Source organism: Quercus suber, unplaced genomic scaffold (genome assembly GCF_002906115.3).
Source record: "Quercus suber isolate HL8 unplaced genomic scaffold, Cork oak 2.0 scaffold_478, whole genome shotgun sequence".
In the NCBI taxonomy this organism is placed as follows: Eukaryota; Viridiplantae; Streptophyta; class Magnoliopsida; order Fagales; family Fagaceae; genus Quercus; species Quercus suber.
In genome coordinates this window covers 443,608-459,762 of record NW_027069929.1, presented here as the reverse complement: position 1 = coordinate 459,762, position 16,155 = coordinate 443,608, and the positions used below count along the sequence as shown (strand labels likewise).

The 16,155-nt window shown below is 35.4% G+C and overlaps 1 protein-coding gene and 1 long non-coding RNA gene across 2 annotated transcripts; one reads left to right on the top strand and one right to left on the bottom strand.

Annotated features, from left to right (window-relative positions):
- Positions 1–6,843: 6,843 nt before the first annotated feature.
- LOC112001845 (E3 ubiquitin-protein ligase RSL1) lies at positions 6,844–9,982 on the top strand. The gene is made up of 2 exons (XM_024034012.2): positions 6,844–7,831; positions 9,535–9,982. The coding sequence occupies exons 1-2, from the start codon at positions 7,005–7,007 to the stop codon at positions 9,605–9,607; spliced, it is 900 nt and encodes a 299-aa protein (XP_023889780.2). The 5' UTR covers positions 6,844–7,004; the 3' UTR covers positions 9,608–9,982.
- A 5,043-nt stretch (positions 9,983–15,025) lies between these two features.
- Positions 15,026–15,953, bottom strand: LOC112001846 (uncharacterized). The gene is made up of 2 exons (XR_010624738.1): positions 15,848–15,953; positions 15,026–15,521 (listed from the first exon to the last, which is right to left on the bottom strand). It is a non-coding gene; the product is annotated as an uncharacterized LOC112001846 (long non-coding RNA).
- Positions 15,954–16,155: the final 202 nt, after the last annotated feature.

Genomic DNA, 16,155 nt, shown 5'->3' with positions numbered 1-16,155 from the left:
AAACTAGATACTTACAGAAAAATAGAAGTGGTAGACAGAACCAAGGTATTGCATGGTCCTTGGACCCAAACCTATGGTAAAACTACACACACCATTATATCTGGGTACTAGGCAGAACCAAGGTATTGTATGGTCCTCGGACCCAAACCTATGGTAAAACTAGATACTTACAGAAAAATAGAAGTGGTAGACAGAACCAAGGTATTGCATGGTCCTTGGACCCAAACCTATGGTAAAACTACACACACCATTATATCTGGGTACTAGGCAGAACCAAGGTATTGTATGGTCCTCGGACCCAAACCTATGGTAAAACTAGATACTTACAGAAAAATAGAAGTGGTAGACAGAACCAAGGTATTGCATGGTCCTCGGACCCAAACCTATGGTAAAACTACACACACCATTATATCTGGGTACTAGGCAGAACCAAGGTATTGTATGGTCCTCGGACCTAAACCTATGGTAAAACTAGATACTTACAGAAAAATAGAAGTGGTAAACAGAACCAAGGTATTGCATGGTCCTCGGACTCGAACCCATGGAGAAAGTAACTATTTGGAGAAAAACTAAAGAGTTACTTAGAATCAAGCTATACTACGATCTTTAGATTTGTATTCGACGGATAACAGATGGTTTCACGAAGCTAACTTCAAAATAGAATACGAATATTGAGCAGAATACAATAGTAAAGCAAACAAAAGAAAAGAAAATATCATTAGTTGGAAGCGAAGTATTAAGTATTTAATTCAAAAAGAAAGTATACAACTCCCTTACAACGCCACTGAGGCAAGAAACAAAATGAGATAAAAGAGAAAATAAACAAATTTATCCTATGCCGTATACTAGTCTCCTCAATTCAGTAGGCAAATTAAGTCAGTAAGCAAATCAAAAGGCCTAAGGGCCTAATCCCGGAAGGTCCATCGGAGGACTTGCCGCGTCTTGGGGTATTTCCTGACCCTCGGTTACAACTTCCCCTGACGCTGTCTAGGGCTCAACCTCCTCGGATGGTTGATCAGTTAACGGCGCATCCTCGGCGGTCTTATCTTGACTTTCAACCGATGGTAATGAGGATCCCTCCTCAGGAGCAGCAGGTGCAACCTCGCGAATGGCAATAGGGTAATATACCCTATCCTCCCTTCTAAGATCAGATGAGGCATCAACCCCTGCTTGGTTGAGGGCTTCATGCCAGGTTTGAGAACAGTAATGCCTGCACACTGCAGGAACTTGAGCCCGAAGGGTGGCTTCAGTTTTAGCCACCCCTTCTGCGAAAGCATCCTCCTCTGCCTTTTCCACAGAGCGCTCAGCGTCTATTTTAGCAAATTTCGCCTCGTCTTTGGCTCTTACAGCCTCGTCCCTGGCATACTCGGCAACACCTTTTTCATGGATTGCCTTGGTCAACTGTTCCTTCATATAGGTAATGTTCTTCTTGGCAGTTTGTAATTGACCCTCAACATCTTGCAAGCGATTAGTTTGATCCTCAGCTTGCTTCCTGGCCAAGGCCAGATCAGAGACAGCAGTATCCCTGGCTTTCATCATCTCTGTCAGATCGTCGGTCGCCTTTTTTAGGTCGGCCTCAGATCTCTTAAGAGTATTGGCAGCCTCCAAGAATTTGTCGCGCTCTTGCGCTAAGGCATTGCTATGGTCACCAACCTCCTCGCCCAACCGGAAAAGGGCCTGGATAGCCTGCCAGCAAAAACAAGTAACTCTGTAAAGAGAAAGAAAGATACTAAGTGACAAAATTTTGAGGAAAATGAATAAGTGCCAAAGGACCTACCAAGCCTAGATATTTCTTAAGGTCGAGGACAACCTTTGACCCACTCATTTTCTCTAACTCGGCCATGTCAGTGGGAAGAAGAAGAGATTTCTCCAGGGCCTCGGCCACGAGAGCCCCCTCGTCTCCTTGAGACTCTCGCATTGATGCGTTATCCATCAGGGGCTGATTATGTAGCATGGCAATAGGCAGCCAGGCTTGAGCCTCGGACTGCTGGGTGGCTTTCTTGCTCTTTCGTTGATCACCGAGCTTCAGTTGCTTCGGAGGCCTGCGAAACCTACCCTCCTCGGGCGAAGAATGGGATTTACTCCCATCCATTGGCTCCTTACCCTTAGAAAGTCTTTTCCTTCTCGGGTCATGAGACTCGGTAGGAGGGTCTGTTACTGTAGGAACGGAGGACGATCTGGTTTGCATGGTTAGAATCTGGGGCTGAGGTGCTGGGGGCTGGGGCTGCGACTCCCCTGGTACATCCTTCTTGGAACCGCCTTCGAGCAGGTCAAGAAGATTGGTTTGGGGCTGTCTTTTTAAACCCATCTCAGCCTGAGTACCAACTCTTAGGGATTGGAGATCGGCTTTGGACAAATGAGGGTCTCCTAGGCCACCAGGAAGATCCTCGGACTGATCAGCTAGGTCAAACACACTATATTCGTCCTCGGAGGAACTCAATTCAACCACCTCCCTTGCCTTCTTAGATGGTCCTTTCTCGGCCACCGTTACTTGCTGGGATGAAGATGGGCCGGATAGCGGAATGCCTTCAGGTATATAAGACCCCCCGATAAAAGCAAAACCGTCCTCTACCACGGTAATCTGCGTAAGCCGATGATCACGAGCTCTAATTATGTGCTTCGGGACTGGGAATGATGTCTGAGCTGGGTCGCATCTGAGGATTTTATGAGCAGCTCTGACCTGGTTATCAGGTTCGTTCAAGAAAAGATCTGACCTGAGAACGGTTTCCAGATCCGCTTTGTTAACCAGGTGGAAATGACGTGTGAAGGCGTGTGGATCTGCGAAAAGAAAAGCGAAATTCCTATGGTTAATCAACCAAATCAAATATACAGGTACAAAACTTGAAAATACTGAAACCTAGATTGTCTTGTACTTCGGATGCCCTACCTGGCTCCCCCTCTACTGTTGGGCAATGAAAGCCGTCATGCCACTCTCCCGACACTATAAGGAAATCTTGGTTTAACCCTTTATTGGAGTCAGGAAGACACTGGATAAGACGAACTCTATCGTCCCTTGTCTTCATATAGTACGTCTTACCCCTCAGGTGATGAAGGCTGTAACACCAGTTCACATCGTGGTGAGTCAGTCTCAGCCCCATTTTCTCATTCAGGGTATCTACATACCCTAATATCCTAAATACATTCACAGCACACTGAGTAGGAGATAGGCGAAAATGCCTAAGGTAATTGAGGGTTACCGGCCTCATAGGGATTCTCATCCCTCCTTCTACAAAAGCGACTATCGGGATCACGACTTCACCCTCTCTCCTTTTAAGGTACCACTCCCCTTCTTCACAGTATTTCAAGCTCACATTATTGGGTATTCCATAGTCGACAATGAATTTGTTCATCATCTCGTCGGATTCAACCAACTTCTTAAACTTACCCATTCCCCAAAGATGACTAAAAGTTCTAAAAAGAAGAAAAGGAGGAGCAAAATCAAGGAAATTTGGGATCGCTAGAAAAAGAAGACTTACAGAAGTATGATGATACTCTTCAGATGGTGCACAAGTCGAACCAGATTCAAGTCATACGCGTCAATAATTGTAAGCGCGAAAATGATGAAACCAGGCGATTCAAACAGGTACTTATACTCCCCCTTAGATTCCCCAAATGTAACCGCTTGCTCATAAAAGCAAAAGATCATGCCGTTAAAAATGGGAAACGTGGTGCCGCCAAAATTTAATGTGGGCACCCATTAAGTCTTGAAACGCTAAAAACGCGCATCGAGCAGTCAAAAAGCCACTAGCATCAACACAAACCGAAGTGGGGCAACTCGTATAGAGGACCCGCATGTATCAAAACCCTCCTCCCCGTCCGAGGGAACGTGCAGCAGGGTTTTGAGGGGCTATTGTGGGGCCCGTGGGCCTGGTAACCTCGGCCCATCGTGTAGTAGGCCCAAGGCCCATGCCGAGGAGCACAGACTATTCAGGGCTAAATTGGGGAAAGCCTCTTTTCCCAGCCCGCGCCGAGGACCTCCTTATCCTCGGCCTGACAAAGATGATTTTTGGGAGAGACTAACCCCAAAGTAAGCTGTCACTCTCGCATTTAATGCACTCAACTAACCTCCCTGGTCACATTAATGGGGAGGTAACCCCTTGGTAGGATAACGTTGATCAGAGTGAACCACTTGAGTACTGATAAGGCCTCTAATGGGACGGACGGCCAGAAGAAAGGCAAATAGATAATCAACAGATGGTAGAAGGAGATAGGAAGATGAAAACTATATAAGAAAAGCAAGTAAAGTAAAACGGAGGGGGGGGGGGCAAAAAAAGAAAGAAAAGAAAAAGGTCTTCTCGGCCACAGGCCGAGGAGCATCCCCCCATTTGTAAAGAAACTCTTAGTCTTTTTTGTAAGGAAGGTTCATGCATGGTGATCGAAGGCCAGTGCCTAAACCTTTAACCCACTCTCTATAAATTTATTGTTTGGGCTGAATTGGGCTGAAAACCCATTTATATTCAGGGTCAATCCAAATTGAGTCCCTACAGAAGGATAAGGAAGTTGACCTCCTTGGGTGTGGGACTGGTAAGAGGGGTTATAGGATTTGACCTCCTTCATCAAATACCTAAGTAAGGGTATATTTTCTAAAAAATAGATAATTTTTTTTTTTTTTTTTGAGAAAGAGATAAGTTTATTTACATGATTTATAGATCATTTTTCTTCCTTTCTCATTACTTGTATATCATAAGTAGCTAATAAAACCAAAGCATATACTAAAAAAAAAAAAATTTATACGTTAAATTTAGCTAATGGTCCCTTTAGATTTGAAAAAAAAATACTGCATTTTACATAAATGACCAATGCACTATTTGTTTCCTCTTATTAAACTTATATCATACGCAACACAATAAACCAAAGCATATTCAGAATATATGCTCATAAAAATAAATGAATAAACTTGCAATGCCTCAGATTGATTAAGTATATACTGTGTGGGTGTGATAAATTTCACATATTAAGCATATACTGTTTTGATGTGGACTTTAAGCTTCCATTCTCAAGTTTTTCACGATATTCAAATATTCTTTTTCTTCAAAGGATTACAAGCCAATTTTTAATTCCATCCTTGAAATCAATGGTTTTTTTAAGAAAGAGGATTATAGTTCTTTTGTAAAGAATCATTATGATATTAATCCTTTATGGAATTTTAGATACTACAAATTTATTGTCATTTTTTTTTTTTCTTTTTTGTTGACAAATTATTAGCACACTTGGTGAGATTCTAAGCCACAACCATCTGAGTGCAAGAAACAAATTTGCATTATTTAATTTCAAAAATGGAGTACAAACACCATATCATTTTTTATTTTTCATATGATTTTTTTTTTTTTTTAAGATGAAATTGAGAATTGACAACAAAGTGTTTTTATGGGAAACTGTTATGGACCTATGGACCAGGCCCAGCACAACCTATATCATAGTCGGATATTTAATATAATGGTCTTGTCTAAACCCAGCTACACAGTCCATCACTATCAGGATCAACATCTCCGCTTATGTCCAGTTAACGTTGAAACAATGGTCCAGCTCAAAGAAACTTGAGCTCTGAGTTTATTGCATTGGATTGGATCATCTCTCACAAATACCCAATCAATATATTGTCTTCTATTGAGGTGGCCTTTAACAACTTGGGTTCCCAACTGACCCAACTGTATTATTTTGCCCACTTAGACTTGAGGCTTCAAAGAATAGTCATGGGTTTCATGTATAGAACTCAGAACCTGGTTAATGACCTTGTAGCTAAATTGTTATCTCTTCATGCATTAAGTGTTTTGAATTTAGGAAAAAAAGTTCGATTGGTGGGGTTAGCAATATATTATAATTATCTCTTAATAAAAAAAAGAAAGAAAAAAAAAGGGAACTCAGAAGCTCAAATGATAAAAGAAGTCCATTTTGTATAAAAATATAGGAATTTATTGTGAAAAGAAATACTAGTATCAATTATGTGTCATATTCCGCATAGTAGAGAAGTGTGGATCATAAGGCAAATCTGATGTGCGAAGAATCAGGGAATCAAGAAAAATACAAAAACGTCCATGTCTTGTAAATGGAGCTCTTGATTTGGACTTATGACATGTTTTAGTCCAATTTCTTAGAATACTGTGTGGTCATAAAATAAAAACAAAAACCAAGAAGCACCCATCTTGGACACAGCCGCCACATAATTATGCATACAAAGCATAAACCCAACCGACATTTCATATTATATTTTGTTATTATTATTATTATTATTATTATTTTTATAATGTTTCAACCTATGATGTCTACTTCTGAATTCTGATGATTCAACTCTAGTTTTCTTATTCAACCATCAGAAATTTTACCAGTTGAGCAGAGAGTTTTTTCCTATGGCATTCTGATAATAGCTCTTTATTATTAGACCAAGATACCAATTAGTTTTTGGTGTAAGTGGGAATTGAACCCCAGATCTCTTATTCAACCATTAAAATTTTTACTAGTTGAGCTAATTGGAATCTATAAGATTTACCTAAGCTAAGACTAATATAACAATTTATCCACCATTATTTATTTTCCAAACTCCTAAAACTAAAATCTTAAAATGAAAAAATTAAATAAAATAGAGTTTTGCTGATTTAGATTACCCATTATTGGGTGGTTAATGAACAGGATCTGAAATCTCTCCTCCTTGCAAATGAAGTCTTTGACTCTTGAATTGTTTATTCCAATTGCTCTTTCCCCTTTCCACACTTTATAGATATCACGTAGGAAACGTACGAGAAAGTTGTTCCAATAAAATAATTGGACTTTAGCGAGTAGCTCAGGACCAAAAAAACAGAGATAAAATAAACCCCTAGACGAAGTTCGAATTGGGTTCGAATTGGTTTTTCGATAACGTTGCAACCCCTAGACGAAGTTCCTGATCTTCCTATAAAAAATAATGCTACAGCCTAAAGTCATTTCTAAAATAATAGTCGTTTCCATTTCCATAGACCATAGTAGAGAGAGAGAGTAAAGGCACAGATCATTGACACACAACTTGTAATATGGCACAAGAATCAGCCTCTCCCAAGTTTACGTGTGTGGATGATTTTTACTCAGCAGTTTTTGATGAGAAAGAAGCTTGGATTTTTTTCGATGTAATGGATGAAAAGTGTGCAGAAGAGTTGCAGCTCCAAGAGGCTCTTATGGGCTGTGTTATCGATTCCCGTTTGGTCAACAAGGAAGCCTCATCCTCATTGATATTACCATCATCACCAAAAATACAAGCAATTCTTCCAACCCCAGAAGCAGAGCCTACAAAAGAAGCTGGAGAATCATCGCATAGCTTCTGTGAGATTTGTGTGGAAAAGAAAGATAGAGACGAAATGTTCAAAATTAAGGGCTGTGTTCACTCATTTTGCTCTGATTGCATTGGCAAACATGTTGCCACAAAGATCCAAGATAGCATAACCATTGTTTGTTGCCCTGGATTGGACTGCAATGGTGTCTTAGAAATTGATGCTTGCAGGGCAGTGCTTCCGAAAGACGTGTTTGAAAGGTGGGACAAGGCTCTATGTGAAGAGCTGTTTGGTTCCCAGAGGTTTTATTGTCCTTACAAGGATTGTTCAGCAATGTTGCTGAATGATAATGAAGAAGGAGAAGCTATTAGGGAGTCAGAGTGTCCATTCTGCCATAGATTGTTCTGTGCACAGTGTTCTCTTCCGTGGCATTCAGGGGTGGATTGTGAAGAGTTTCAGAGACTGAATGAGGATGAGAAAGAGAGGGATGATCTCATTTTCAGGGAGCTTGCTAAGGAGAAAAAATGGATGAGGTGCCCTCATTGCAAATATCATGTGGAAAGGACTGATGGTTGTTTACATATAACTTGCAGGTCAGTTTTGCTATTCACTGTCATGTAATTTTTTATATATACAACAGGATTTGAAATCTATGAGATAAGATGATTATTCTTTACAATCGAGATATAAGATATCAAACAGTTTCTTTTTGATGTTGACAAGATTCAAAACTTATTTTATTTGATAACTAGAGATTTTCTTTATTAGTTGAACAAATTGAAACCAATATTGTCATGTAATTGCTACTTAATTACATTAGGTATTTGCTTAGATTGACCATATACAAATAACATAATTAGCAGTGTAGAAAAAAAAAAAGTATTATTATGCTTTTTTTGTGAGTGGCTAATATGGGTGTTTAGAGTTCTTGAGTGCTTGATTGTTTTCCATAGCGTGTAGTGCCCATATCTTTAAGTTGGTTGTGCGATTAGATCTAAAATTATACACTACTAACCTTATGCGAACCCTTTCCCCTCTAAACCCCAAGCACTTTGTGCATGGACAAACACTAAATAAGTTACAAGATTCTTGGCTCTAAAACATAGACATAGTGGCATGGTAATGTCGTCGTTTTGTTTCAGCTAGAGAGGGAAAATAAAAAATAGATGCCATGTTCAATTATAGCTCACTTAAAGCATTCACATCAATCTTTACACAATTTTTGCTAAACTTACAGAAAAAAAACTTCTACTTTTGCTATTTTAACAAATAGGTTTTTGCTAGAAAATTTGAATTAGTTTTAAATGGATTAGAAATGGTTTCAAATGGGATTAGAATATAATGGGTTAGAAGTAAATTTAGATGGGTTTAAAATAGTTTAGAAGTGTCACACATTAAAAAATTTAACATAGAAGTACAATAAAATCTTAAATGAGTGTTTTTATATTTTTTAAGTTTAGATTCATGAATCTACACTTAAAGACACTTAGCAAGAAGAAAATAGAGATGAATGACACATAAAACAATTGAGGCCCATTTAAAATAAAAACTACTTGGGATCCAATTAGTGGGCAATTAGAGGGACACTCGGTGTGAAATTGCAACGCAATTAGAATTTTATTTTGATTCTTGATTAAACTTTCTCTTAGCTTCGACTTTAATATAATATATATGATGATTTGGATTATAATTGAATTTTCTCTAGCTTTAACCTAATATATATGATTTTCAAAATTTTATGTATTAAATTTGTTAAGAAATGAAATGATCTTGTAGCAACGAAGACAGTTCCAATCTTCATAGAATTTGTATCTTTGCGAGGAAGCCAACCAAGCCTAAAAATCATACAAAGGGTTCTAATCAAACATTATAGATTCTAAATTTAAGTATCTTCTCTAGTTATGATTAGTGCTGTAAAGACAATCACAAGCTAAAAATGAAAATCAAACCAGTGATTAGAGAGCTAAGCCAACATGCATTCCACCAAACTCTTTATGATTTTAATTTTATATATAAAATTAGATATATGATTGAGTTTCTGATTATTAATTTATATTGGATTTCTTGTCTTTTATACTGACTAATTCACTTGGCATAAAAAAATAAAAAAACTTAGAAGGGACAAGTGACGAAAAATTATATTCTAAATTTCTAACTGAAATCTAATTTAGATTTTAATTAAAATTTCTCTCTACTTCAATTTTAATATAATATATTTGATTAGTTGACTTGAGAGTCCAAAATAGGAGTTTCCATGGGTTTTAGATGATGTAATATATTTTTTATTTGGTTGCAGGTGCGCGTTCGAGTTTTGCTATGGATGTGGAGCTCAGTGGACTAACGATCATGGTGGTTGCCAGAGAGATTAAATGAGTAGAATAAATCATTATGAAGATGTTATATATCATAAACATTGTACTATTAGTATGGATATATTACCTCATCCTTTTGCTCTTAATATTGATAAAAATGTTAGTATTAGAGGACCATGTCTCAAGATTTGTATATTTTGCATGGCGTTATACATGGTCTATGTGTGTGTGTATATATATATATATATATATACACGGAGCGGTGGAATTGCATCAATGTATCGGTGTGCACAAGTATGTGCAGTCATGCCCCATTGGTTTTAAGATGGTGGGTTCATTAGTTTAGTATGAAAGTTTCAAGCTCAATTAACCACACTATTAGTTTATGGCGTTTCAAGAATGAATAAATAATAGAATAGTCTGGTTAAAGATTGAGCCACCAGTTAAGTGTGTATAAATTATTAATAATTTAATACACACTATATTGGAGTAGTTGGTATTCTAGATTTTAGAACTTTTTTTTTGTATTATTATTATTATAAATCCAAATATCCATCCATCATAAAAATCTGAGCATTAATCACATTAAAAAAATAAAAATAAAAAGCTTTTATTAAGGAAAGTCACACCTTAAATTAAATAAAAATCAAATAAAATCATAGATATTAAAATTTTAAAACATGAAAATAGCTTTTTTCTTGTAGCTTAACTGATATCTCCTACTGAACACCTAGAATCAAATTCTCCTTTCTTTGTAACTATCAATTTTATTCAATAAATTCCTCGTTTAGCTGGTACAAGAGGCTAAGACATGCAGTGAGTTTTAAACAAAGGCCCAGTTCTCAGTGGCCCAATCGAGATGTGTCTGTGCCTAACAAGGAAACATATATTAAGACCCAAAGATACGTGTTTTGCACAAAGTCCTAAACCTTGATATCCTATGAGATGAAGTATACTTGATTATTGGCCCAGCCCAAAGCTGTGAAATAGACAGATCTGAATTGAACCTGTTAAAACAGGCTCGAGCCCAAAATATTCTTTGCTTTTCTTACTATGTGAACCAAGCTCACATTTAAAAAAAAAAAAAAAAAATTTTTTTTTTGTATTATTATTATTATAAATCCAAATATCCATCCATCATAAAAATCTGAGCATTAATCACATTAAAAAAATAAAAATAAAAAGCTTTTATTAAGGAAAGTCACACCTTAAATTAAATAAAAATCAAATAAAATCATAGATATTAAAATTTTAAAACATGAAAATAGCTTTTTTCTTGTAGCTAAACTGATATCTCCTACTGAACACCTAGAATCAAATTCTCCTTTCTTTGTAACTATCAAATTTATTCAATAAATTCCTCGTTTAGCTGGTACAAAAGGCTTAAGACATGCTGTGAGTTTTAAACAAAGGCCCAGTTCTCAATGGCCCAATCGAGATGTGTCTGTGCCTAACAAGGAAACATATATTAAGACCCAAAGATACGTGTTTTGCACAAAGTCCTAAACCTTGATATCCTATGAGATGAAGTATACTTGATTATTGGCCCAGCCCAAAGCTGTGAAATAGACAGATCCTAATTGAACTTGATTAAACAGGCTCGAGCCCAAAATATTCTTTGCTAATTTTCTCACTATGTGAACCAAGCTCACATTTAAAAAAAAAAAAAAAAAAATCAATAGGGAAATTTGCGAATTGTGGATTGGGGAACAACAGAGGAATTTTTTTGGCCTCACATATGATATCATAGGCCTAAATCTAATGAGAAACCTTGCAGTTCGGCTTGGAGTAATTGTAAAACATGAGCCTATAATCATATATATCGTGCTATCTTTCATGTGTTTGAGACCATATACAACTTCTAGGCTAGTCCTTGCCTTTCCTAGTGTCATCATTAAGGCTTTTGTTTCAAAATGTCCTTATCCCTCATAGTCTTACACTGCCTCTGATCCTATCTCTTATAGCTTAGCTCCTCACATCGCGAATGTGCAAAGACAAGAGGAGCCTGTGCCTTCTTTTGATGACAACCTTGATGAGATAGTTTCTATTAGTTTGGTTCATGCAGTAGTGATATAGATAATTTGTAGCAAATTCTTTCTAAACTTAGAGCACCATCACTGACCATTTGGCTTGGATTGTCTCAAGAGTCTCGGCCTTTCACTTGCAGTCTCAAGGGAAGAATGGTAAGCTTTAGATTTATAGATTGAACTCATATAATATAGGGTATCACACTTTTCGGGCAAGTAAAATTAAAAGACAAAAATAAAAGTAATTAGATTCAATCATGTATCATGATATTCATAAAGTTAGATTGTATACCATTTTGCATAGATATGACCAAAATATGGTTTTGGATGTGACCAAAGTTTATTCATAGATGATCTATTAAACTTAAACTAAAGCATAAAATACTAGGACGAAACTATGAATTTTGGTTTGAGATAGGAAAATTACGTATTAATTCATAATTTCAAAAGAAATTTAAAATATATACATACATACATGATTAATTAAGATACTAAGTAGTTTTAATAAAATGATAATTCTGTTGTAATTAGGAGAAGCACTAATACATTCTTAGAGCTTGAAGACAATAAAACTTATTCATCTCTTGCATTTATAGTAAAAAAAAAAAAATGATTTGTAAATAGCCTAATTGATTCAAATATTGATGTAATAATTTTGCATTCAGAGTAGCAACAAATAGCACTCAATTATTCAGAAATAAATAAAAAAGAAATGACACAATTGAGTGTTTTCCTATAGCAAGCCAAAGATTTGGTAGTGTTAGTAGCTCCAAAGAAATTGGAAATTTGGTAGTGTATCTCTCGACAGAATTCAAAATGAATAAACTCAACTCAAGGGATCAAAATGCATTTTTCGCTTTATCCTTTTTTGTTCTTCTTTCCATTTGAATAGATAATTAGGGTCGAATTTTTTTGTTTATTAAACATTACCTAAAGCATTCAAACACATATGTTGCACTATTTCTATAGTTGATCAATCTTGATATACCTTAAAAAGTAATAGTGATTTAAGGGTTGAATTAAAAATTTATCAAGGTGGCATAGATGGAAGCTTGCTCCAAACTAACCTATTTGTGATCTCAAAAATCAGCATGGTGAAGCAAACTGCCAACCACCCATTTATTCTCTAAAATCTAGTTTCAAAGTGGTCTACATCACATAAGTCCCAATATTGTTAGGAAAAACATTCACATGGATTATAAATTCAAACATAGAGAGATATAATTATATAAAGTGTTCCCAAATGATAGAATGAGACAGAATAATTAGCTAATAAGGAATACCATGTCATCCATTTCTTGGTGGGATAATGTCAGCAAAGATGGTTTAAACACGGTAAAAGCTACTGATTCTAGGTTTTTTTTTTTTTTTTGCCCCAATTTTCTTTCGGCTGAAATGGTAAAAATAATAATAAAAGCACATTAAAATTTAATTATTTCTTTAAATCATAAGAAATTTATAACCATTCAATAGCACATTAGACATCATAGGGTTTGTATCAAAATATTGGTAAACTTATAAAATCTTTAATCCCAAAACCATGGGTTTTTATCAAAATACATAATTTTCAAATAGGTACAAAATCAAGAACAATTACCATATGTGTAGCTATATAATTGGGCACAAATTTTCTCCCTAAACATGGCCATGAACTCATCTAAAAATTCATGCAAGACAAAAAAAATTAGCTCACTAACAATAAAATAAGCTAATACACATCTATTTTTCTAAGATAAAATAATTTAAGTCAAACATTCGGACTCACTATAAAAATAAAAACTTGAAATATCAAATACCAAAATTTTAAGGAACTAAGTTTAGAGCTCACACAACTCAGCATGATATTTGACTCTGTGCACTGTGAATAATGGTTGATCACACTGTCTCTAGTGTCAATCACATTTGAGTTTCGTCTAATTTTTCACCATTTCCATAGCTTGAAGAACAAAGCCTCCTATTTTAACAAATATTTTGTTTGAGGCATGTTGTTTCATTGCACCTTTAATTGTGTTAACACCAAAAGTGAGAAAATTTTTCACATCTTAAACAAAGAGATGAACAAGAATGAAGTATAGGATAGGAAAAGAAATTCACCTTATAACAATAATTTAAGGAGAGAAAGAAGTACGCCATTGACATCTTAGAGATATTTATGAAGATCTTTTCCTTTGTGTTCTTTGGGAATTTTGTGAAACATACATAGGACTGGGGTGTTGTCATAAGGTTTTAGGCTTTTGATTTGGAGGATTCCTTGGGTTAATCAAGAATTGCAAACTGTGTACCAAAATCTTTGGGCTATAAATATAAAAATAGAACCACCTGCTAGTTCGTATTACTCTACTATTTCTTCACAGATCAGCAATGGAACCACGGCAAAGCTAGAAGGAAGTGAAATTGAATGACAAAACTTCAGGAAAAATTCAAATACCAACACAGATTAAAGAAGGATATCTAAAACAAGAATGAAAAACCTACTGAAATTTCAGAGAACTGGGTTTTGGGGTAATTCCCAGCCTTGAGTCAAAGCTTTCATCAAACATGTTTAAAGGCTCATTACCAGTTTTGTAAAATCAGTATCTCTGTATAATAAACAAAAGGAAAAGAGAGATAGAAATCAATCAAACTATAGAGAAATTTTGAGATAGAAAATACCTGTTGTATGGGCTGAAAGAAAACACCAAAGCCACAAATCATTCCTCTACTTTTCCATTTCCTTCTCTCAAAAAACCATCATCAATATCTGGTGAAAGAAAATTAGCGATTTTGCCTCACTCGGTCTCGTTGCTTCATACGGTGAGTTGTGAGCATTTTCGTGTTATATATATATATATATATTTAATGAAACGGTACAGTTTTCGTTCACCACTTGACTATTCCTAAGCTTCCTCGCACTTGGTTGTGATCTTGGAAGGAATGGAAGAGGGTGTGAGGAGTCTTGGGACTTGGGAGGGTCCTTTCCACACCTACCCATAACACATATCAAAGATCTAGAAGAAAGAAAAAAAGATTAAACAAAAAAATAAAAGCAAAGTATAGAAGAAAAAGAAAGGAAGAAATGAAATTTCTAATGCAAAATTTTTGTAATTTAAATTAAATTTTTATAGTTACAAAGTATCGGCAAACTTAAATTTTTTTTTGTTTACTCATATTCATTTTTTTATATATTTGTTAGTAGTTTGATGAATTATTGCTTACTATTTTTTTTTATATAATAAAAAAAAATCTAAAAGTGATACGGGTATAACATTTATAATTATTATATATATATATATATTAGGTAAAAGTAAAATTAACATAAACATAAAAATTAACAAGAGAAAATATGTTTTTTTTTTTTGTACCAATAAAAGTATATTATTTTTATTCAAATATAAACATGAGAATTANAAAAACAAGCCCTTAAAATCCCATAATAATCTATGTTGTAAACCCATAAGACCCCATAAAAGAAGAAGAAAACAAGATTCTAGCTGATCATTGATGAAACTTAAAAAACTTGACAAAGTATCACTACCAAATATAGTTAGACACATCCACTACCAAGCACTATGGCTACCTTGTAATCATAGTTGACTTTAGCCAATGGTTCTTTACAAAATCAAACAAGGCATGTTCCTAGCTAAATTCAACCACTGAGGGTTTCAAATATAGCTCTATGCTAAAAGATGATATTATGTAGTATACATTCACATTCTAATGAGTTTGTTCACATACCTTCAATAGCACAACACTATGATTTTCTATCATTGTGAACCACTTGGTTTTATTGCACTTCACCATCCATTCTAGTAGAAAACCAAACCTTAGTCTCAAGCCAAGGAAGGGTGCTTCCACATCTAATGTGAGAGGAATCTTCTTGATCCTACACAACTTGGTATGCTTCATACATCAACCTCTTTGCTACTTGTTCCAGCTCCTAGATTGGTTTCAACCAAAGCATCAACCTAGAAAGGGGGAAAGAATTAGAGAGTTGGAGCATTAACGTTAAGATTAATAGCACGTTTGATTAATTCTAAAGTCAAGCAAACACTTGACACCCATTCAAAAATTGTTAAAATAAGAAATAACATTTTTTTTTCCCCTATAAATGATAAAAGTGCTAGATTAATCTCCATTGTGTTAGTAATGAGGTAGAGTGCAATGATCAATTTTTTTAAATTAAGACACAATAACCACTTTTGGCCTTTTGCAATACACAATGATCTATATAAGACAGGAAAACTTAAAAGCAACAATAATAATAATTACAGAATTAGAAAGCATGACAAACCTCATATGTGACAACATCCCATAATTCGTCATCAACAAGGATAAGATAAGAACCTCAAGGGAAGCATCAATCTTTTCCTCCTGCAAGTTTTATAAGGATGTCAATGGCTAATTATTCACAAAAAAACTGAAAATAAGAAGCATGAAAGGGGCACTCTTAACTAGACTAAATGTATCAACTAAAGCTCTCTTAAAGAGGGACTTGTACTACTATTGACAAGTGTCAATAAACAATATTCCTCTAGCAGAAAGCTAATTCACATATGTAGGTACATTGAGAAATGCCAGTATAAATTTTGTACATTTTCA

Bases quoted from the DNA above. Each gene is read 5' to 3' on its own strand.
- LOC112001845 (XM_024034012.2), top strand. From the start codon at position 7,005: ATGGCACAAGAATCAGCCTCTCCCAAGTTTACGTGTGTGGATGATTTT. The intron at 7,832-9,534 runs GTCAGTTTTGCT...ATTTGGTTGCAG, and splicing joins TGTTTACATATAACTTGCAG to GTGCGCGTTCGAGTTTTGCT.